We start from the raw sequence: 23,852 nt of genomic DNA, 5'->3' as shown, positions 1-23,852 counted from the left end.
ATGATGCGGCTTCCAAATCGACGATCGGCTCCGTTAGACTTGATCTACACTATTGAAAGTATTTAGAAACTAAATTTCATAATTTTTCAATATCATTTACCTATCAAATAAGTAGTCTAAAATTGAACGGCTGAAAGTAAAAATCTCATGAAAAATGATGAGTTTAAGATTTAAATTCAAGATCAAATATACTAATCTTACTCTAAATAGTGAAAAGAATTTTCTATAAAATTTTTATCGCATTTGGATTGTTTCACACCATTAAACTCACAAACACACCACATCGGCCATTAAAATTGTCAATTTTGAGATCTTTTGATTACTAGTCAAATGATGTCGAAAAAATCTGAAATTTAGTTTTCAAATACTTTCAATAGTGTAGATCAAGTCTAACGATAGTCTATTATATTATAGACTATAATATAGAAAATTCTTTTCACTATTTAGAGCAAGATCAAGTCCAACGGAGCTGATCGTCGATTTGGAAGCCGCATCATCGAAAACAACTTGGTAGCACGGAGCGCTCCGTGCTATCGATAGTATAGTAGCCTAGTTATATATATATATATATATATATATATATGGACCTCAAAGGATTGTTCATGGTGTGTGACATTAAAAAGGAAGCCCAATCCTTATTGGGCCCACCAATACCTTTCTAGTTGACTTTAAGAATAGAATAATGTTTATGAATCTTAGAATCATCCTAATTGATTATATTTAAATTAAAGATAAGTAATGCTTTTAAATTAGAAATAAGTATTGTTTTGTATGCACTTTAAAGATCTCTCGCAAAATATCACCCCTTCACCTACTTACCTTAAACATGTGAATGAACGGCAGCGGGCGAGTGTGTACATCTAATTCTTTAATTAGATAGATGTACTTTAAAAGCTCACCAACCTGTATGTAATTCCTTTGATTGTACATCTAATTCTGTAATTAGATAGATGTACTTTAAAAGCTCACCAACCTTTATGTAATTCCTTTGATTGGCACGTGGGCCGCACACTTCACGGTGTCCCTACGATGTATGTTTACACTCGTTGGGGTGTAAAAGATAAAGGGTGCACTATAAAGATTAAAATCCCTTCAATTATAATTATAGTAAATAATTAAATAAAATAAAAAAAGAAAAAGTTGGTTTTGGAGATCAAGCGCAGACGAAGCCACCATTGGACTCGTGCGAAGGAGGAGATCCTGCGGCGATTGATTGCGTTGGTACTTGGTACTCCAATTTCTCTTTTTCTTTTCTTCCTGCTTATAATGCACAAATTTGTATTTTTGATCCATCTTTTTCTTGCATCGCTGGTGACCTTTCTTGTTTTGTAGCATCTGTGCAGATTCAAGCAATTTAGGTAGATGCATTGATTTATTTTTTTGGATAAAAACATACTATTTTGATTGGGCTATCCAATCTTTCAAAATTTTTATTTCAGTATACAATTTTTCAAAAATTTTTTTATTTGAGTTTCTCTGTAGTATTTTGACTTCAAAATTTAAACTAATCAATTACTTTAATAAAGTTATAGTTGCGAGAATTGCATGAATATACTAACTAAACCTGTAAAGATAAACGACACATTCAAATTTTGATTGATTTTACAAATAGCAACAAATAGACAGTTTTGTTTCTTCTGAACTGTGTAATTTGTCTATTCATCATCTTAATCAGCTTTAGGAACATGTGGAACCTCAGGCAAAGTGGAAGCATCTCTTTAAATAATTTTTTTCTTCTTGGTTCCCCAAATTTTGTAGATATGAACTTTAGTGCTGAAGTGCTTCTCAGTTTAGGGGATAATTATTTTCTTTTCTGTGATTTAACATACTCTGATTGTTATTATCACACAGAACACATTTATGCTAGAATTACCATGCTGAAATTAATGTGACATTCAAGCATACACTAGTTTTCTTATTTTTCTGCTTTTACATTCTAAAATGTATTTCGGTCTGTTTCCTAATTATTGGCTCCATATTTATCTGAAGTTGACAACATCTTTCTGTCTTCTAATACCTTTATTTTCATATTTTTATGCCAATATAATGGTTTCGTTTTCCATTGATCGTTGCAAATTGTTCTTAAATCCTCATATATCAAGGAATAAATAAAAAGAATAGGAAGAACTCAATGTCACTAAACAAAGGAAACTCTACTAGATGGCATTCAATTAGCTTTTGAATAACTCAAATATGTATGCTGATCGCATACTAAATTTCAAAAAAGAAAAAAGCATGTATGGTTAATGCCGATTGTCAACAGGTAAATCTTCTTTCATCCATCGGAGTTTGCATGCCATGGGACATGCCCCAAACCCCCATACAAGCAAGATATTTCTATCATAGTAAGGACTCTTGCAAAGTTTGATGCTGATAACCTCATTCCTTGTTTTGGATCTGGAGATCTTTAATGTCAGCTTATCTTACACATTAGTCGGCAAGGCTAATTGCGGTATAGGTTATGAAGTTCTCACCCTGGTATAGGTTATGAAGTTCTCACCCTATACTGCAGCATCCACCCATGATCAGGAGATGTTTAGCTTTTATCCAGACAATCGACCATGCAATGGATTTGAAGACCCACTACTACGATATAGAGAAATAGTACCACATCTTCCGCTCGCCGGTCGGTACATTTCTTTCTATTGTTTCTTTCTAATATTAAGATCCTTATCATTCATTGTGTACAAGTTGTTTAATCTGCACTGATAGGACCAACTTGTTTTGCACCAATTATTGAGCTGGTCCATCAGCATTGTCGACAATAGTGCTGGCCAATACCGTGTTCTTCTTATAATAGCAGATGGGCAGGTTTGTCCTTGAAATTATCCTCCTTTTCTGTTTATAAGATGCATTATAATATCCTGGTATACTTGTTTCAGTTTGTACTTTTTATATCATAGCGGTCTGCATGTATTGACTAAAGAATTGTTGTTCATTGCTGATACAGTCCTAGCGAAAAATTTCTTACGTAGTACGCAGTGTTGACATTGATCGTGGCCAGATAAGTTCACAAGAGCTTGGCGCTGTAAATGCCATCGTCAAGGCTAGGTAAACAATAATTGTTAGAACAATGACTCATGGAAAAGGCATATGTTTGCATATACCCTTCAAAAGTTGAACCGTCCTGCAAAGGGGAAGGTGAAGTTGGTCTTTGTTTGTGTAACTCTGTTGGGTTATTAACTAACGTAATATCTCTACTTATTTTATGTTGCAGTGACTACCTGTTATCAATTGTGCCGGTTGGAGTTGGTGATGGGCCATGGGAGACAACGATGAAGCAATTTGACGGCAACATCTACCGTGTCGTGCATTGGGTAATTTTCAGGTTTCAACTGAACAAAATAAGATACTATACTATTATGGCGTACTAAAAAGATCATGGCTATTTGCATTGGTACAATATAGTTTGTTAATTTCACAGAGATCATGTCGAGTTAATCCCCGAGAGCAGAAAGGATGCACAGTTTGCTCTCGCAGCGCTGATGGAAATCCCATCGCAGTATAAACCAGCAATGGATCTCCAACTTCTTGGGAATGAATTTTGTAATTTTCATTAACATACCATTTTCTCGAAGAACTAATTTGGCGGGTAAGGTTAATTAATTAATCTCTTGATTTATTGCAGTAAACGAAGGGGAATGCAAGAAAGGTTTAATTTGTCTACCTCCACCAATTAAGTGGCAGGGTTCTGGGTGTTTAAATTCAAAAAATTTACATATCCAAACAGCCATGAACAAGGAGTTCAAAAAAAACAAAAAAAAAAAAGCCTCCGCCTGAGAGTTCACTAGTAGATGTAGATGAACGCAGGTATGTATGTATAAATTCATATCTGACTTGGTGCCTCATTATGTGCTTTTTAGATGGGTATACACTATATACACAGGAGCGGTTAGTGAGTATTTAGTAATGGGTCTCCTCTTGTTTCCTTGGATTCATGATTCATCTTTTATTTTTATTATTAATTATTACTTTTCATAAGAGATGATTCTGGGCCGGGGCACCAGTTTCCTCCTGCAAACTTTTTTTATAAAACAACTCTCTAGTAGAATTTTAAAATTTGCAAAATAATCTTATCAAAATTATATTTGTAAAACTAATCCTCCTTTGGTCAAGTATGCGTGGGGGTGGATATTTTTTATGAAGATTGTGAATCATTCACCACCTTCCTAATTTTTCACAAAGTTGGTGAATCATTCACCGTCTTTCGCTTATTTACTATTTCTTTCTATATTACATATATAATTCTAACAACTACATTAAAAATTTTAACAAATCATATTTAATCTTAACAATCTGAAAATTTAATAATCTATCCATACGATTTCATATAATCTTTACAGTCTGAAAATCCTAAGAATCTATCCATATAATTTTATAAAAATTTTAATAATTTATCCATACAATCCTAATAATCAAATAAAAATTCTAATGATTCACATATAATCCTAACAACCTCATTTATCCATACAATTCATATAATTTCATATAATCTTTACAGTCTGAAAATTCTAAAAATCTATCTATATAATTTCATATAATCTTAACAGTCTGAAAATTCTAATAATTTATTTATACAATCCTAATAATCAAATAAAAATTTTAATAATTCACATATAATCCTAATAATTTTATTTTTTTCTATTTTCTATATAATTCACGCATAATTTTAATAAATGCGGCGAATGATTTACCGCGTTTAAAAAAAATGAAAGACAAAGAAAAAAAGGGAGAAAGCCTTTAAAAGAAATTAGAGAATGCGGGGCGCTTCTTGAAAATAATCTAAAGGGTTAATTTGCCAAATATAAATTTGGCAGAATTATTTTACAAATTATAAAATTTTAAAAAATTATTTTATAAAAAAAAAGTCCCCTCCTGCCCTTAGATCTTATAATAGTGATGTGCGCGTGGCTTTTACTTAGTCCAGTCTTTTCCCGGCAGTACAAGGGAACTACGAGAAATTCCAAATGACATTTATTTTAAAGAAATTTCCTGCTATTGACTTGGAATCAACCTTTGACATTTATTTTAAAGAAACTAGTATTTGACCCGTGCGATACATGAATAATATAATAATATAAAATAATAAAATTTATTATATGATGATAAAAAAATATTTTAATTAATATTATATTTTTTTAACAAATAAAGAAATATACAATAAATCTTAATTCTAGTACATATTAAAGTACAAAAGCAAGAGAAAAAAAATTATGGACCAAAGTAAATACTCAAGTAAAAAGCAAAATTCAACCATGCTCTATTATCTATGAATTGGTGTGCAAAATAATTTGCATTACATATTGATGTGCAAAACAAAATGATAACTAAAATTGATATGAAAAATTATAAATGACATTAATATTTAAGCATATACTAAGATCAACTAAACTTTTATATTTGACACAAATTAGAGTAAGCATATACATATGAGAGACATACAAACTTTTAAGACTCAAAAATATATAGATGTTGGCCTTCAAGAAAATATAAAGAAAAAAAACTGTGTTGCCTACTTATTATAAAGTTATCTACAATATAATTTGTTTTGGATATAACTGTCAATCTAGTCATATTTAAAAAATTTATATTTGTATTTGAGCTTGACACATAGCAAGTATATAGAAAGCCACGTGTCAGCTTCTCACATAGGGTTCATAAAGGAGTCTATTTTAGTATATAGTAATGATAGATTTAGAAAATCTATATTTATATTTGACCTTGACATGTGGCAAGCATATAGAAAGCCACGTGTCAGCTTCTCACACAGGGTTCATAAAGAGTTCTACTTTAGTATATAGTAATAGAAAATCTATATTTGTATTTGACCTTGACACGTGGCAAGCATATAGAAAGTCACGTGTCAACTTCTCACATAGGGTTCACAAAGGGGTCTACTTTATGTATATAGTAATAGATAGATTTAGAAAATCTATATTTGTATTTGACCTTGACACGTGGCAAGCATATAGAAAGCCACGTGTCAGCTTCTCACACAGGGTTCATAAAGGGTCCTACTTTAGTATATTGTATTAAAGTACAAAAGCAAGAGAAAAAAAATTATGGACCAAAGTAAATACTCAAGTAAAAAGCAAAATTCAACCATGCTCTATTATCTATGAATTGGTGTGCAAAATAATTTGCATTACATATTGATGTGCAAAACAAAATGATAACTAAAATTGATATGAAAAATTATAAATGACATTAATATTTAAGCATATACTAAGATCAACTAAACTTTTATATTTGACACAAATTAGAGTAAGCACATACATATGAGAGACATACAAACTTTTAAGACTCAAAAATATATAGATGTTGGCCTTCAAGAAAATATAAAGAAAAAAAACTGTGTTGCCTACTTATTATAAAGTTATCTACAATATAATTTGTTTTGGATATAACTGTCAATCTAGTCATATTTAAAAAATTTATATTTGTATTTGAGCTTGACACATAGCAAGTATATAGAAAGCCACGTGTCAGCTTCTCACATAGGGTTCATAAAGGAGTCTATTTTAGTATATAGTAATGATAGATTTAGAAAATCTATATTTGTATTTGACCTTGACACGTGGCAAGCATATAGAAAGCCACGTGTCAGCTTCTCACACAGGGTTCATAAAGGGTCCTACTTTAGTATATTGTAATATCCTAGAAAATCTATATTTGTATTTGAGCTTGACACGTGGCAAACATATAGAAAGCCACGTGTCAGTTTCTCACATAGGGTTCATAAAGAGGTCTACTTTAGTATATAGTAATAGATAGATTTAGAAAATCTATAATTGTATTTGACCTTGACTTGTGGCAAGCATATAGAAAGCCACGTGTCAGCTTCTCACAAAGGGTTCATAAAAAATTCTACTTTAGTATATAGTAATATCTGCACCTGCCAATATCCGTGAATTTTGTAATATCTCATTTTCTCAATATCTCATTAATCCACCTACCATTTGAATTTAAGAATATAGTTTTTCCTTCTCAAGCGTAATATCCGCATCCGCCAATTCTTTCACAACGTAATATCCGTGAATTTCGCAATATCTCATAGAATAGTAAATAGAATAGATATGTAATTTAGAAAATCTATATTTATATTTGAGCTTGACACGTGGCAAGCATATAGAAAGCCACGTGTCAGTTTCTCACATAGGATTCATAAAGGGTTCTACTTTAGTATATAGTAAATATAGTAATATCCGCACCTGCCAATATCCGTGAATTTTGCAATATCTCATTTTCTCAATATCTCATTAATTCACCTACCATTTGAATTTAAAAATGTAATTTTTTCTTCTCACACGTAATATCCGCACTCGTCAATTTTTTCGCAACGTAATATCCGTGAATTTCGCAATATCTCATAGAATAGTAAATTGAATAGATATATAATTTAGAAAATCTATATTTATATTTAAGCTTGACACGTGGCAAGCATATAGAAAGCCACGTGTCAGTTTCTTACATAGGGTTTATAAAGGGTTCTACTTTAGTATATAGTAATAGATTTCTATCATATTATTTACTTTGTATGATTGCCAATATCGGAGTAGGAGTGAGGATTGCTGAAGCACATCTTCTATTTGTCTAAATCTTAGTTTTAGTTTACTAATTTTCTTTGTTTGGTCTTATTTCATTGATGAATAAATATTGGTGGATATTAATAGCATTATCTTTGATGTTATATATTAATTTTCTTTGATGTGATCAAACCCAGCAAAAATATGTATTTTATTTTAATTTTATACAAATAAAAATTTTTATGTATATATGAGTAAAATGGGCCTTTACAAAGCCCGATGTGTATTGGGTATTGGGTTTGTGTTTGGGCTTGGGCCGAACCTTAATTTTCAAAAGAAATTAGAAAAAAGCCCGACCCGAAGCCCAATATTTTATTTTGGGCCGGGCTTGGGCATAATATTATCCGACCCAAGCCCGGCCTAGTTCTACCCCTAATTCTATCATGGTTATTAGAAAAATATTATTATTGTACTATTCTCTCAAAAAAAAAAAGATGTGACTTTTCGGGATTGGAAATCATTAGTCCAGTGCAGATAGGAGGTCGTATCAACCAACGGAAAAGAAATTTCGCGTGTCGAATGTCGTAGGTGCGATGATTTAATTCACGGGGGAGGTCTCTGGTTCAAGTTGAGGATGGCCCAGCTACTCCCAATTCTCTCGCAATTACAGTCCTTTTGATCATTTCTTCACAAAGGTAATGGGTTACTCCTATCGCACGTCCTTAGGAGCTGTGGTAGCAGCCGAGTCTTCTATTGGTATATGGACAACTGTTTGGATTGATGCACTTACCAGCACGTCCTGCGGTAGTCGGGCGTTAGGAGGTCCGAATTAAGTCCCGATTTTCGAGTTTCTTCCTCGGAAATCATTGTGAAGAACTAAAGAACAGTAGCTTACCCCTTTAATTGGTCTCACTACCAATGATATAAGCAATAACTTAATTTGCGAACTTGAGGCATAACGATTCAGCCAGCGGCTATGAAAGATACAAACTCCTCTTAAAGTCAAGATTTTTGCGTGGTTAATATTGAAAAATAAAGTACTAACGGCGGACAATATTCAGAAAAGGGACTGGAGCGGGAATGACAGATGTGTATACTGTTTGGAGGAACTGGAGATGGTGGATCACCTGTTCGCAGAATGTGACGGTGTCAAAGCTCTGCCGGAGAGACTTTTACCAAACAAACGTTTCGTACGTAACTGTGCATCTATCAAAGGGATATGGGAGGGAAGCGGTAGCATCGAAGGAGCACAGGGGGTAGAGAGTTAGCGATTATTACCGCTACTTGGTGGATCCTCTGGTTGGAAAGGAACAGAAGAATCTTCGAGAAGACAAAACGCCTGCTGGAGTACCTGTTGGCTAAGATTAGAACCCTCAAAGACTTTTGGCGTAGTTTCGGCCCGTATTTTGAGTTGATGTTTCCGTTATCTATCTTTCCTTTTTTTTCTTTTCTTTTTTAGTTTAGTGTGTCTTCCTTTTTCCTTTTCCTTCCGAGGCCTCGGCTGGCTCACCTTGTAGCCAAGTTCATTTTCCAAATGAATGAAGCAGTAGCACGCTGCCTTTTCTCAAAAAAAAAAAAAATATTAGATTTTTGAAATACTAAAGCCCAAGTTATTAGTACTAGCTGCAGTGCTTAGTCCGTAGATATTCGCACACGATCTTTTTTCATCCAATATGGGAATGTCACAACTTTGCACATTATGTCGTGCTGTGGACCGCACCTAGTTAAAAAGTAAAATTATTTTTCTTGATTAGCGAATCTCGTTTCACCTGGATTTTGTATTTTACATTGCATTTAATTTTTTACTGCATGCTATATAGCAAAGTTGGTGGAGTAAAAAGATTTTGAATGTTTGTTACAGGCACATGCAAAACCACACTGATCATTCTAACCGACCGTTAGGTTAACCTACATGCATGCAAGCATTGAAGTGAAAAAGAGACACCCCACAATAATAAACTTGAGAACAACTTTGTTCAAAATTTTTCTCCTTCTCTATGTTTCATAATCCATGTAATATATAATTGGATCCAATGAGGTCCAATAGTACTGCTTCCCCTTCCTCGTCTCCTCCCACGCCGCCGTCGTCTCTGCCCGTCAGCGTCGGTCCGGGCAACCGCAAGTACCCGTTCACGCCGTCCCCATCGCCGTCGCCGCCTTTCTCGCCTCCTGATTGGTTGTCGCCAGAGGCCTCGCTGCTCTTACGCGATGAGCCCTCGGCTTTTTCACTGGACACACTTGTGCAGCAATCTTTTCCACCAAGAAGATGGTGGGGTTTCTGCAGACGGTGAGATTGTGTATTCTTTCTCATGTTTAGAAATTCTGATTTATGTTTTGATGAAATTTTATCATGTGTGTGCATGAATCAGCATTTTACATTTGATTAAGATTTTGATCACCATGCATGGTGCAAGTTGGAGTTACTGACAAAATCAAGTTATGCAGGAAAAAAAAAAAGTAAATTTGTCAGATTCTGTATGTCACTATTAGAACTTAGTTTGATTGTATATATTTGTAAACCTATGCGGCGTGTGGTCAGCTCAGATGAAGTTCGCACTAATAAGTTACTTCATAAAGATATCACCGTTGCCATGCATCTCACTTTGTTATTTCGTTTTTGTCCTCATTAACGCACCCTTTATCTGCGGAACTTCAGGTAAATATTAAAATATTTCGTATAATGTATATAACCCTAAGTTGGTGGTAACTTGTTATATGCACAAACCCTACTATACAATACGTTATACAAAGAATTTAGTTATGCATGTTTGTGCGGAAATATTGAAATAAGAATTAGAAATGATATTATTGTTTGTCTATAATTGCAGTTTGGAATGGCTGGTGCTGAGATGTTGCTGTTGCTGCTGCTCTTTTCTACTGTGAACACCACTCAGCTGTGTTGTTAATTAATTACATCATTGTAAACCAAATTCTACCAAATTAAACAAGAGATTACAAGTGCTTGGATCATGATCATCTTACTACCCGCATGCATGTTTCCTTATACATGAGAGAGAAAGATGGGGGGAAAGAGAGAGAGAGAGAAGAGATTAGGGCCGGAAATCCAGCTTGTTATTCGCGAGCTTGTTCGTGTTCAACTCAAAATAAACTCAAGACCGACCGCTCGTTAAATAAACGAACCGAACGAGTAGAATTTTTTTTTGTGAATTTCAGTTATTAGACTAAGATTTTAGTTTTCTAATTTATCTCCAACTTTTTATCCGATAGTAGGATTGACAATTTGACCTGAGGTTCATGAGCCAACTCGTTTTTCGCTCGTTAATAAATGAGTCGTACACAAGCTGAACTTTTCAACTCGATATTTTATCGGCTGAGGAGGAGGCTAAAGGAGGGGAAGAAGAGGGGATGGGAGGTCGTTTCTGAGGTTTGCGATCGGATGTCCGATAGGCGGTCCGGCACGAGGATGTTTAGGGCTTTCCATTTGAAGGCCTCGGGTTGGAAAATGGATCCCTTCAGTTGCTTTTCTGCGAAAAATTGAATGCTATCTGAAGAGGAGATTATGCGATTGGTTACCAACTAAACACAAAGTTTCAGTTTGGTGCTTAATCTCCAAATTGATTGTAATTGGTGACTAGACTCTCAATCTATGTTTCGGCCGGGTCACGTAATGTACTCTTTTTTTCATTGAGCTTCACATTATTTGTTGGAGATGATATGACTGCTATTCAACTCTTTATTAATTTTGAAGACAATGCAGTACATAACTTGTAATAAGCTTAATACTATGATATGGTGTTTGAATTAACTGATACTTACTGATCGCCCTCAGAACAAGTGGCAAAATACTTTGTGGTAGGTACCTGAGGTTCTAACTTCGAATCCTAATTGATTCATATTTCCAGCTAAATTTATTACTAAATAAAATAAACGAAGCGGGTAGTATGCTATCTATCTCTCAAAAAAGAATTAGCTGATACTTTATAGAAGCTCATCACTTAGATTTAAGAAACTTTAGTTTGGAGTATTGAAGAGTATTGAAGAACTTGGCCGGTACCATGCAGTCCATAGTTTTTCTTTTTATATTTTTTTTGAGAGAGTGAAAGATAATATACTATCCGTTTCGTTTTTTTAAAAAGATAAATTTAGTTGAAAATATAAAACAACTAAACTTTGAATTTATAACTTCACGTATCAACTATCAAACTTTTTATTTCATGATAAAGAAGGTACGAGCTTAAATAAGCTTACCTGTGATATTCCAAACCTTAAAAAAAAAACAAAAGAAGTAAAAGAGGATAAATAAAAAGCTAGCAACACAGTACAAGAATAGAATGGTACTGACAGAGTCTCCCATACAAGATCTCCACACATAGCTAACTAAATAGCTAAAAAAAGCATAGAAAAGAGAAAATATAAGATATGAGAACTAGTATATATAAAAGTACTGTGAAACAATGAAAGTATATATATATGATGTACGTATAGAGAGTATATGCGTATATCAGTCGCTCATCCGCAGCTTCACCTCCAGAACTACGCAGGCGAAGGCCCATACACCGATGAAGATACCGTAGAATACGCTCCACGAAGACGACTCGTGCGCCAATGAGAGACGGCGGCCCGGCCGACGTAGTGGTGGTACCAGTTCCAGTATCTCCTCACCTTCGAGGCCTTACCCGGCCGTATTAGAAATGCCAATACCTGTTACAAGAAACCAAAAACCGAAAAAGAGAAAAACGAATTGCATATACTTAGGGATTGGATCAAATTGTAATATTGAGAAGAAATTAAGAATGATAAAAAAGAATGGATTCTTTAACCAGAATCACCCAATACCAATATTCATTTTATTTTATTTTATTTTTTCTTTATGAGCTCTGGTACGCATGCAAATGGATCTGGACTAGTGGAGTTTCTATCCGATCCACTCTGAATAGGATGTTAAGCAAAGGTCCAAAAAAAGTTCGCTCTGATCTGCTAAGAAAATAGAGCGAAAGAATGTCCCGACCCATATCAAATGAAATAAAAGTGGGGACAAAAAAATAGGATACAAATTAATCTGTTCCGAATCCATCACAACCCGCTTAAAAACACAATCTGCCTTGTATCTATAAAAGAGGCCAAAAATCTGTCAATTATTTTCTTCCATCTAGGGGTGTAAAACGGGCCGGGCGGCACGTGGGCCGCCCAGCCCGGCATGGCCTCGGGCCGGTCTACAGCACGGCACGGATACTGTAGCATCTTTGCCGGGCCGACCCGGCCCGAGCCTCCTCAGTGCTGGGCTGCTCATATGTGGCCCGACGGCCCGGCACGGCACGGCCCATTTGGGCCATGCCGGCCGGGCCAACACTGCCCGGGCTCTCAAGGCCCAAGGCATTTGCCTTGGGCCTTGAGTCCTAAGCTCCTGGGGAGGAAGGAAGGAAGCCCTCCTCCTCTCTGTAACAACCCTGAAGAATAAATGGTAGGAGTAGTAGTAGTAGTTAGTATGGGAGAATAGTAAAAATAGCAACTTTACAGTAGAAGAGGAATAAATGGTAGCAGCAATGTGGAGAGCGAGCTCGAGGCCTTGTCGTCGAAGTCGGTGCCGGGCTGGCGTTGATGATGACGGCCATGGCGAGAGAGGTGGTGGAGCCCATGCTGGCCTTGTACTGGGCGTGGCAGCCATGCGGGGCGCGTAGGGTGGAGCCGACGAGGCAGAGCGGCTGAGAGAGGAAGCAATTCGAGATGGACCGGCGGGGAGTGCTGTTNTATTTAAATATAATAAATTTTAAATACTTTTTATATTATGATAAGAGATTATGCAAAAAGTTTTATTTTACAGTTTAAATAAAAATTTTTGAAAATAATTACATCCAATCTCTATCTTAAAACTCTCTCTTATCCAAAAAAAAAATACTCTTTCCTCACTTCTCTTCCTCCCACTCTGCCAGTGTATCCGAAGCCCGATCTTCTGGCCTTAGTTCAACTTCCGATTATCTGGTAAAGGTAAGGTCAGGCTTTATCTTTAGGGTTTAGCTAAGTACGCTTGGTTTGTTTTAATTAGCCTAAACTAGTTTTAGCTAAGAGTAAGGTATAGGTTTTACCTACTTGGTTTGTTTGGTTTTTTTGACCTAAAAAGTGATACTGACCTCACAGCCGGGCCGGGCTGGGCCGGGCTGGACCGAAGTTAAAATCTAACCTGGCATGGTCCAGGCTCTACAGATCGAAGCCCGGGCCGTGTCAGGAAGCCGAACCTTCCGTGCCCGACACGGTACAGCCCGGCGGGCGGAGAGGAGCCGGCCCGTACCGTACCAGACACGGGCAAAGCCCGGCACGGCCCTCTCCCGGGTCTTGCCGGTCTCGTCATCTAATAAGTTTTCGTAAAAAAATTTCTATTTTCGAATCGTTGCCGTGTAACCGCCCGTTAAATAGCATGTTCGTTTGTGGTATACTACACATACCTTTTACCGGAAAAAATCAGCTTAACGAATATGTGGTCGTTTCGAGGTTTTCCTCTCTGCTTGAATCGTAAAGGAGAAATTAATTTTTGATTCGTGTGCTTTGCTTAAGATGACATTTTTTTCTGTTGGTTTCTAAAAAGGAATAGATTTTAGAAGAAGTCATCATTTACAGTTTAAGGTGTTAGACTTCCATTATCAGCAAGGTCTTCGATTAGAAAAATTAAAAGAATTCACAATACGATCAGTAAGTAGGGTAAACGCCACATACTAGATCTGCGAAGGTAGATTCTTGATTACGGTACAGATCAGAGTAATCCTTTTTTTTAAAGGTTAGATCGGAAGAAAAAAATTTTAAAGATTAAATCGGAAAAAACAACCTAATTTTTTAATTTCCATTGAATTATCATAAATATATGATTAATCCTCTCTCTTTTAAAAAAGAGAGAGGAGGGAGAGATGATTATAAATTTTTATTTTTAATATTATTATTATTAATCTTTAATTATAAATTATTATGATTTATAATAATAATGACTTACAAAAAGATTCTCTCTTTCTATCGTTGTATGATAGGCAAAGCAAATAAAAAAAATTTTTATTTGAATCGACCTTTACACTTAGTTGATATTAAGTTTGAATCTTGGAGTTCATAGTTGATAGTTCAAAAAAACAGTGAATGTGATCTTTGTCAGTTAATGATTTATTAATAATAATAAAAATAATGATCATAAATTAAAATGACATGTTCAGTTGTGGGCGCCGACGAGACCCAACAACTCCGTCGTTAAAAAGAGGTACGTCAAGAAAGAAGACAAAAATAATAATATTAATAATGATTGCTCAGGCCGATGATATGAGAATACTCATATCTTGGAAAGCATGAGTATTCAATAAAAGCTACAACCTCGGAAGCTTAGCTGCTAGGTTTGGCAATTTGTACTAGATTTCATAAACTTTAAAGATCTTTTATTTAAAACATTAAAAAGCTTTAGTAATATTTGAGGTAGTTCGCCCATATTTTACTTGCCAGTTTTAGCTTGTTCTAGAATTTTTGTCTATTAGCCTAGGAAGTTAAATTCTAGCCTCAATAACTGGAAATAGATCCATCACTTATTTTAAAAAATAGTTTTTAAGTTGGATAAGACTAAAAAAATGTGGCAATTTGATCGTTCATAAGGTATGGCCGGCAATTTTTAACAGTTAAAACACTTGAAAACTAGTATTCCATTTATTATAGCTTTTTAATATTTAAAACTAAAGATCTTCAAAATTTACGAGATTTATCACAAATCGCCATACCTAACAGCTAAGCCTTCGAGATAGTAACTTTTATTGAATACTCATGCTTCTGCTAGTATGAGTATTCTCATATCATTCGTTTGGGATAATGATTTTATCATATCTACTAATATTATTTCTTCAGCTTTTCATGTGGAATCTCTTTTGGTTGAGATTAACCTGTTGTGATATTTGATTTTCGTTCGTTTCAGTTCAAGATTTTGGTCTAGAGTTTAGGGTAGAGTGTAGACGAAGAAGAGGAAGAAGAAGGAGGAGACCGCGAGGTTTAGTTTAGGGATGAGGAACGCTTTCGTTTTCGTTTTCGTTCTCGTTCTAGTACCTAAGGCTTAGGCCGTTCCTGCTCTAGCACATGCTTACCTACGGCACGTAGGCGTAGATGTTCTCGCCGGCGCAGCTGGCGAAGAAGCCGAGGCTCAAGCAGGGGCGGCTGCGGCGGAGGAGGCAGCTGCGGCAGTAGCTGGGGCAGAGGCCGCAGAGGCGAGCGGAGATGGCGGGGGGGAGGGGTAGCGGTAACCTCGGGCTCCCCGGCCGCGGCCCCGGCGCTCCCCGCGAGGCGGAGGGCTAGGAGCAGATGATGGTGCCGCCGCCGAAGACGTAGCCGAGGCGCAATTTGAAAGTAAAATTAGTATTACAGTATCCTATAATTTTTTTAGTTTATACGAACCAAACAATGAAATATGAATAACTCATTCTAATTTCTAATCCACAAATAAACCAAACATCTGGAGGAGTCCATTCCAATTACCATTCAAATTTATTTCCATTCCATTATCCATTTCAATTACACCCTTGAACCAAATAAGCCCTAAATGTAAGAACCGAAGAATAAATGGTAGGAGTAGCAGTAGTAGTTAGTATGGGAGAATAGTAAAAATAGCAACTTTACAGTAGAAGAGGAATAAATGGTAACAGCAAGGTGGAGAGCGAGCTCGAGGCCTTGTCGTCTAAGTAGGTGCCGGGCTGGCGTTGATGATGACGGACATGGCGAGAGAGGTGGTGGAGCCCATGCTGGCCTTGTACTGGGCGTGGCAGCCGTGCCGCTGAGGGAGGAAGCGCTCCGAGATGGACCGGAGGGGAGTGCGGTTGCAGGGAGGCTCAGGCGGGCGGACGGAGAACAATCAGAGGCGATTAGGGCATCTTGGAAGCACGGCGAAGGCGAAGGCAAAGGCGAAGAGAAGCCGACGAGGTAGGAGAAGGTCTGCCGGAATAGGTACCGGGGGCGGACAAGGGGACTTGCGGGTCGGATCTCCAGAAAACCGGATCGGGCATAAAATGCGAACCCAAGCCCCGCCAGGTTGCGGGTAGTGCGGAGAAGGGCGGACCCGAGTCCGTTTACCCAACTACTACGCATTCTGGACTGGACAGCCCACTTGCGGCCCAACTACTTTCAGATGGCAGGCCACTGAGTTTTCTTCCTCAATTTATCACTTTTGCTGTTTGGCATAGTTTATTTTTAATTTCAGTACAAGTGTTAGGCAGTATATATAGATACAAACATGTAATTGCTGAGATTATGAATGAAATGAATTAGTCTATTTTCTCTCCAAAAGTTTTTCTCCAAACCCTTCTTCTTCTCTATCCCTTATCTCTATCCCAACTCTTTTTCCTAACCCTCACCTCTCAATGCTCATCTCTGTCTATCTCTCTACCTCTATTTCTCTTCTCTCTATCTCAACCCCAAATTTTATTTCTATTTCCTTACCTCTCTAGCCTCGGTTACCGATTACGTTACCTCGGATTCGCGACCGGAAGCACTGAGAACCTGATCCGAGCCCTAAGGGATATTACATTAACCAAAAGTAATAAAACGAAAGACCCTTTTCACTCACCTCTTTAGTAAATTTGCATCATCAGCATCGCCCTCACAATTCTCCCCGAGGTCACCAAATCCGCCATTAATGGCCTCCGAAGCATCCGACGAGGTCGCCCTCGACTCCGCCCCCTTCTTCCGCCTCTACAAGAGCGGCCGCGTCGAGCGCCTCCTCGGCACCTCCGTCGTCCCCCCCGGCCTCGACCCCGCCACCTCCGTCCTCTCCAAGGACGTCCCCCTCCACCCCGACTCCCCCATCCCCTCCGCCCGCCTCTACCTCCCCCGAAACCTAGACGACGACGCGGCGGTATCCGAGACGAAGCCGAAGCTCCTCCCCGTCCTCGTCTACATCCACGGCGGCGGCTTCGTCGTCGAGAGCGCCGCGTCCCCGACCTACCACGCCTACCTCAACGCCCTCGCCTCGAGGGCTCAAATCCTCGTCGTCTCCGTCGAGTACCGCCGCGCCCCGGAGCACCCGCTCCCCGCGGCCTACGACGACGCGTGGGCCGCGCTGCGCTGGGCCGCGGCGCGCGCCGACCCGTGGCTCGCCGAGCGCGGCGACCTCTCGCGCGTCTTCCTCGGCGGGGACAGCGCCGGGGCGAACATCGCCCACAACGTCGCCACGAGGGTCGCCGCCGAGGGTTTAGGGGTCAGGATCGAGGGCTTGATCCTGATCCACCCGTGGTTCTGGGGGGAGGAGGAGGAGGAGGAGGAGATCGGGGCGGAGGAGGCGGAGAGGAGGAGGAGGACGACGAAGGGGTTTTGGGATTTGGTGAGCCCTGGGACGGAGGTGGCGAAGGATCCGAGGTTGAATCCCATGGCGAAGGGGGAGGAGGAGAGGTTGAGGACGCTCCCGTGCGAGAGGTTGATGGTGGCGGTGGCGGAGAAGGACGTGTTGAGGGAGAGAGGGAGGGAGTATTGCGAGGGCCTGAAGCGGAGCGGGTTTGAGAGGAGAGTGGAGCTGTTGGAGTCGGAGGGGGAGGAGCATGTTTTCCACCTCCGAAACCCGAAATGCGACAAGGCCAACGAGATGATGGATCGCGTGGTCGCCTTCTTAAATTCTCATCATTATAATGACACGCTTGGTTTGTGTTCTTAAATTGTAAGAATCATTATCCTACTTATCCTTATTTTAAGAGTCTATAAAAAATAAAGATCATTAGAAAGTATTACGCTTGGTTTGCGTGGGAAACAATATATAATAATTATACATGTCTATTGAAACGAGGAAATAGATTCCAACCTCACTTTTATACTTATAGAAAACTTAAAAAATCCTGAAGTTTGTAATTTTTAAATATGTAATCTTCTAATGTTATGTTTGTTCCCGGGGAACACATTAATTTCTCCTGTTGTTATTTGTTTCAAATATTGTTATGACTAATTTCCTTGTTGGGTTATTGTAATACGAAGAAAGCCTTTTAGTATAGAATTGGTGTAAAACTACGTGTAAGCTACTTATGCTCTAATCTAAGTTTGAGACCTCTTATGTATTATTTTATTCGTTAAAGTGGACAAACGCTTTAATTNAAATTAGAAGAAAAATCAATCTTCCCCAACCCACCCAAAAAATGCTATCTGCCCCGGGTTCTGCCTCTTGCATCCGCATGCTGGAGATTGAAGTTAGAAATGTAAAACAGAGAAGATCACCATACATATACAGTCCACGACTCGCATGGTGAACCAAGCACATGCAATAATTTTTTTCTGCACTGGTACACTGTTCGAAGAAGCACTGATTTTTTGTTAAATTAAGTCTCAAACTCAAACCTTTTAGAGACGAGGGACTCTAATAGATCGATTTGATTGGAAATAATTCAGAAATAGTTTAAACAGAGACGCTACGTACGACAGTACCTGGAGGATGCCGAAGACGAAGATGGCGACGCCGAGGCCCCTGTGGGTGTCGGCGTTCCCAGCGGCGCCCTCGTCCCCGAGGCCGAACCCGAGGAGCACCCCGGCTGCGCCGAGCACGAACCCGACCCCCTGGACGGAGATGTGGGAGTAGAACCACAAGGGATCGTGGTGCTTGAAATATCGTGCCATCGTAACCCCTGCAGGCATCAAAATTCCCCACCCAAATGTGGCTAAAATCCCATGCCACCTTTTGTTTCCCGGTGTGGCCCCTCCCGCAGTAGAAATCACTCCTGCACCAATTTTGAGCAAACAAAATTTAAATTATATAAATTTAGCTGAAGATACCAAGCAATCTGGTTTTAAATTTAAAACTTGGGATACCACCAATCAAATCTTTCATCACTTGCGCTAGAAAAAAAATAGTGCAGAAATAATTAAACTCACCGGTCGCGAAGTTGACAGAAGCAGAAGCCTGATTCCGATGCCGGGGGAGATAGTAATCCGACGACGACGGCGGGCTGTTCGACGGCCCGACCGCGTAGATCAGGTAGGGCTGGGGCTGCGCCGAGCCCGTCAGCTGGAACGCGAGGTACAGCCGCGAAGACTGCAACACGATCAGCGACGAGTTGGGAGTCAGGTGCAGAGTTCCTTGGCCCGGCGGGCAGCTGCTGGAGCTCGTCCCCCCGAGGTAGTACTGCCTGACGATCCCGACGCCGCTGCTGCTCACCCAGCCGGCCACCGCGCTGCTCCCCACCATGAAGCCGTCCGCTGAGAAGCCGACGGAGACGTAGGTCCTGCTGTCTGGGGCTGACAGGACGAAGCTCCACGTGTCGGTCGCTGCCGTCTTCCCATACTGATCATGATCAAAGGTGCATTTGGAGTGTTGGGGTTTTGACGAACAATATATATGATAGTACTTACTAGTGCAGTGTATGCATGTTTGGCTTAAATGATAGGCATCTGTAATAAAATTTTTATGAACAATTATATATGATATACTATTTTCTCAATTATAGGCATCTGAAATGATAGGCATCTGTAGTAAAATTTTTATGAACAATTATATATGATATGCTATTTTCTCAATCAGTGCTTTACTTTACGGGAAGACCACACAAATTCCAAATGAAAATATTACGGCACTTTCTTTTTTTTGAAAGTACGCTCTATTCAAACTGTGCTTCTGTAAAACGTATATATTTTAAATGAAGATAGCTACCCTCATGATGAATCCTTCTGAGCTCCATGCAGAGAAGCAGTTGAATGAGGAGGTGTTGAAGGGGATGAGGTGGCTGACACTGAGGCTGGAGGAGCATGAATCTGATGACTGGGAGCTCACAAGAGAGGAGGAGAAGCCCAAGATCAGCAGAATCCAGAAGATCATGTTCATGATCACCATAGAAGATGATCTCCTCTCTCTCTCTCTCTCTCTCTCTCTGGTTAATCTGAGGGCAGTTTTGGAGGAAACAGGGAGAGGAGGGGAGATTAAGATGATGTGATGATGTCTTATGCATAAGTTAGTAGTCTTTTATAGCAAAGCAAGTTGCAGGGGATTGAGAAAGGTGTAGTCCTTAATTGAGATATAAAATTAATATATTAAGGGGGGTTAATTTGTTGCTTAATTTTCAACCTTTGATTATCTAATTAATTTTTTTTTTAAAAAAAAAAAGAAAAAAAGAAGCAAGAGGGTGGTTAGACATATACCATGCACTAGTTGTAGGTAGGGGTGGCAATCCAGCTTGCTGCTCGCGAGCCAGTTCGTGTTCGAAATGAGCTCGAGATCGAATCACTCGTTTAGTAAACGAGCTGAATACGAGCTGAATTTTTTAGCTCGTTTAATAAACGAGCCGAACACGAGTTAGGATCAGCTCGCTCGTGTTCGGCTCAATAACAGCTCGAATACATATATTTTATATTTATATAATTTATTTGATTTATATTTTTATATGTAAATAAATAATTATATATAATATATATTTTTATTATTTAATTTTTAGCAAAATAAAAATATAAATGCNAATAAATAATTATATATAATATATATTTTTATTATTTAATTTTTAGCAAAATAAAAATATAAATGCAAGCTTAATTATAAAAAAATTCATTTATATGTAAAGTTTTAATTATTAGATCAAAGTCTAATGGATAAGATTTTATAAATTTACTTTTTATATATATTTAATCTAATTTTTTTTAATTTATTATTCATTGGCCAGCTCGTGAGCCCGTTCATGTTCGGCTCGTTAATAAACGAGCCAAAAACGAGCTGAATTTTTCAACTCGATATTTTAACGAGCCAATCTCAGCTCGCTCGTATTCGGCTCGTTTACACCCCTAGTTGTAGGTGTTAAATTATAATAAAGAATTTTGCCATTTGAACTTCACTTTATTATGCCATAAGCTCTATGTAAATGGTGAGCCTTTTCATTCTTTTGACTTTGATTGAGTCCTCTTGTTATAACCAATCATAAATAATTTATAGGTAGGATTTCTTTTTACTATTATTATTATTATTCTTACTTGTTATAATTGGAATTGTATAGATTGAAGAGAAACATATCCGCTACAAGTGAAAATTATTTTTTAAAATTTAAATTTTAAAAGTAGAAGCTCTAATTAACATAACGTCACCATAAATTTTAAAAAATTATTATATGAAACAGAATCTATAGATCTAAGATTATGTTCTTTCGAAGAAGGTGGTATTCTTGGTCTCTACCTACATATATTTATTTATTCATTTATTTATTTTATTTCATGTTGTTTACGAAGGCATTTTTCCAAATCAGCCCACTGTTTTGAGAAATTTCACTCCAGTTTCACTAATAAAATATTAAAAATAATTACTATATATATATATAATAATAAAAGTGCATTGCCGTGTGGAGGACACGCGCTATGTCCGAGTCAGATTCATCTAGATGATAAAAATATTTATACACTTATACAAATTCCAGGTGAAAATGTGTGAAAGCCTCCTTAACTATAGCATATTCTGAAAAAGGCCTCTTAATTAACTTTTTATTTTTAATTGAGACCCCTTATGTTCTATTTTTGAATATTTCATATTCATGTCTCTTTAGATGGTGATACAAGCGATATTGGATACAAGTTTGACCCTAATTTTGATTTTATGCAAATAGTATTTTTAAAAATTAAAGCAATTTAGTTCACAAAATAAGTCTTTTCGCTAATTTAATTACAGTCCGAAAAAATATCACGTCACTAATAAGCCGCTATATTTAGATTGAAATTGACACTAAAACCAAGATCAAATTTCAGAGACAAGATTGAAAGCAAGATCAAACTTTAGGAATCAAAAAAAGACTCTTAGCGTACGTGAAACTAGGATTGGCGTCAAACTTCAGATTCTAGGTTGTGTCAAAAGTGAAAGTTCCCCTCATTTAATTGGAGCATTCATTTATCCGTGCAGTGTCGATCTGCCCTCTATCGTATCTCACTTTCAATGCCGATCATTTTATGTATGAAAAATTGTAACAATAGAATAGTGATGATTGGAATGTGAACTAAAACAGAGGCAGAATTTATCAAATTTAATCATTACTAACAAACTGAAATTGACCATATTTAATAGGTCTGATCTGCTCAAATTAAAATTGCATCTATCGGGTCAATATATCATTACTTCTCTTCAAATCAAAGCAGGTGGAAAAGGAAGCTGCATCATTTTTTTTTTTCAAAAAAGAAGAGAAATTTCTTTATTGCTTGTGTCAAAGAATAGATGATTCTAGAAGCTGGAGTTTTTTTATACATACAGGTTTGAGTTATAAATTAATTAAGGAAGAGAAATATAGAGAGAGAAAGTGGATTATAAAAGTTTTGCCAGTAGATACATATAATAAAGTCAGTGTAATTAAAATGTGAACACATGCACTGCACCAACAGCTGATTCTTAGTCCTTAATTACCTGCCCATCTTTTTTATTTTTTATCCTTTTATTGTTAATTTTTAAATCCATTAGTGCGTGGAGGCCACGCGCTCGCTGATCACAGCCTAGTTAGATTCGTTGCTCTTCGGTACTATCAGAACGGATACATTATATTTAATTATAATTTAAATTTTTTGTTCGGACAATATCATAATAGTTTTGACAATATTACTTTAATTTTTTTTAAAAAAATATATTTTGGGCATTTAGGGATGTTTGTTTTTTAAAATTCACCCACCTTTGATATTTTTTTTAGCTTCATAATCAAAGATCCACGAGTTTAACCATATAACACCTTCTGAACTTTGATATTTTTATAATCTTTAATTCCAGTAACTTTTTATCTAAATTCTATTGACTAGTTTGATAGAAACTCTTCCGAAGCGAAAATACTAATTAAACCCCACAGTAATTATAAATACAAACGATATCAAATAGCAGAATTATAATCGCTTTTGAGTTATAAATGTGATCGTTATTAAATCACACGCCACGAGGTTCTTTCTCAAATAGGGTCCCCCAGTTTAATCCAAAAAAAAAAAAAAAAAAAATTCACACGCCACGAGAGGTGACCTAAAAATTTGTGTGTCCGTATAACTAGAAAAATCCAATGCCTTGTGGAAGCCACGCGCCCTGATGTACGGTACAGTGATCTGGATGTGTTGGACTTGGGGAGTAACAAAAAGCTTTTTCTTTGACTATGGCGGAAAAAAAAAGAGAGGAGAAAAAAAAAAACATAAAGCTTTTTCTTCGGTCATAAGGACAAACACTTCTTTCTATCTTGGCAACTTGCTTTAATTGGCGAAGGACCATTCCTAGAGCAAGTGGCAAAGGGCTTGATGATTAGTACTGAGGTCCCAAATTCGAATCCTAGTTGATTCACATTTCTAGCTAAATTTATTTCTAAATGAAATAAACGAAGCGGGTAGCGTGCTACCTAGCTCTCAAAAAANATGAAGTCAAGGAAAAAATATCCATCCCATCATGTTAGAGTTTGAAAAGAGTCA

At 37.5% G+C, this 23,852-nt stretch overlaps 3 protein-coding genes across 20 annotated transcripts; 2 read left to right on the top strand and 1 right to left on the bottom strand.

Moving 5' to 3' along the window:
• LOC109710302 (E3 ubiquitin-protein ligase RGLG5-like) lies at positions 547-10,496 on the top strand. 17 transcript variants are annotated; one of them, XR_002216330.1, is made up of 8 exons: positions 547-1,221; positions 2,264-2,626; positions 2,713-2,811; positions 2,951-3,317; positions 3,425-3,546; positions 3,629-3,810; positions 9,388-9,813; positions 10,355-10,496. XR_002216330.1 is itself a non-coding variant. In XM_020232810.1 (3 exons), the coding sequence occupies exons 1-3, from the start codon at positions 3,081-3,083 to the stop codon at positions 3,778-3,780; spliced, it is 522 nt and encodes a 173-aa protein (XP_020088399.1). In that variant the 5' UTR covers positions 2,818-3,080; the 3' UTR covers positions 3,781-3,981. The 17 variants fall into 17 exon arrangements, 1 of the variants encoding a protein (XP_020088399.1); XR_002216343.1 differs by lacking the exons at positions 9,388-9,813; positions 10,355-10,496 and having other exon boundaries at positions 548-1,221; positions 2,951-3,141; positions 3,218-3,328; positions 3,629-3,906; XR_002216344.1 differs by lacking the exons at positions 9,388-9,813; positions 10,355-10,496 and having other exon boundaries at positions 550-1,221; positions 2,951-3,051; positions 3,218-3,328; positions 3,629-3,906.
• Positions 16,687-18,135, top strand: LOC109710322 (probable carboxylesterase 2). Its single transcript, XM_020232833.1, has one exon. It carries the CDS (start codon positions 17,125-17,127, stop codon positions 18,133-18,135), a length of 1,011 nt encoding a protein of 336 aa, XP_020088422.1. The 5' UTR covers positions 16,687-17,124.
• On the bottom strand, positions 18,580-20,436 carry LOC109711105 (cytochrome b561 and DOMON domain-containing protein At3g07570-like). Of its 2 annotated transcripts, XM_020234009.1 has the most exons (4): positions 20,113-20,436; positions 19,338-19,746; positions 18,894-19,183; positions 18,597-18,646 (listed from the first exon to the last, which is right to left on the bottom strand). In XM_020234009.1, the coding sequence occupies exons 1-4, from the start codon at positions 20,290-20,292 to the stop codon at positions 18,611-18,613; spliced, it is 915 nt and encodes a 304-aa protein (XP_020089598.1). In that variant the 5' UTR covers positions 20,293-20,436; the 3' UTR covers positions 18,597-18,610. The 2 variants fall into 2 exon arrangements, with proteins under 2 accessions (XP_020089597.1, XP_020089598.1); XM_020234008.1 differs by having other exon boundaries at positions 18,580-19,183.

Source organism: Ananas comosus, linkage group 5, assembly GCF_001540865.1.
Source record: "Ananas comosus cultivar F153 linkage group 5, ASM154086v1, whole genome shotgun sequence".
In the NCBI taxonomy this organism is placed as follows: Eukaryota; Viridiplantae; Streptophyta; class Magnoliopsida; order Poales; family Bromeliaceae; genus Ananas; species Ananas comosus.
The sequence above is the reverse complement of the archived record's forward strand: the minus strand, read 5'-3'. Positions and strand labels throughout refer to the sequence as shown.

Bases quoted from the DNA above. Each gene is read 5' to 3' on its own strand.
- LOC109710322 (XM_020232833.1), top strand. From the start codon at position 17,125: ATGGCCTCCGAAGCATCCGACGAGGTCGCCCTCGACTCCGCCCCCTTC.
- LOC109711105 (XM_020234008.1), bottom strand. From the start codon at position 20,292: ATGGTGATCATGAACATGATCTTCTGGATTCTGCTGATCTTGGGCTTC. The intron at 19,747-20,112 runs GTAGCTATCTTC...GATCATGATCAG, and splicing joins CAGAAGGATTCATCATGAGG to TATGGGAAGACGGCAGCGAC. The intron at 19,184-19,337 runs GTGAGTTTAATT...AAATTGGTGCAG, and splicing joins TTCTGTCAACTTCGCGACCG to GAGTGATTTCTACTGCGGGA.
- LOC109710302 (XM_020232810.1), top strand. From the start codon at position 3,081: ATGGAAAAGGCATATGTTTGCATATACCCTTCAAAAGTTGAACCGTCC. The intron at 3,329-3,424 runs GTTTCAACTGAA...TTAATTTCACAG, and splicing joins GTGCATTGGGTAATTTTCAG to AGATCATGTCGAGTTAATCC. The intron at 3,547-3,628 runs GTAATTTTCATT...GATTTATTGCAG, and splicing joins ACTTCTTGGGAATGAATTTT to TAAACGAAGGGGAATGCAAG.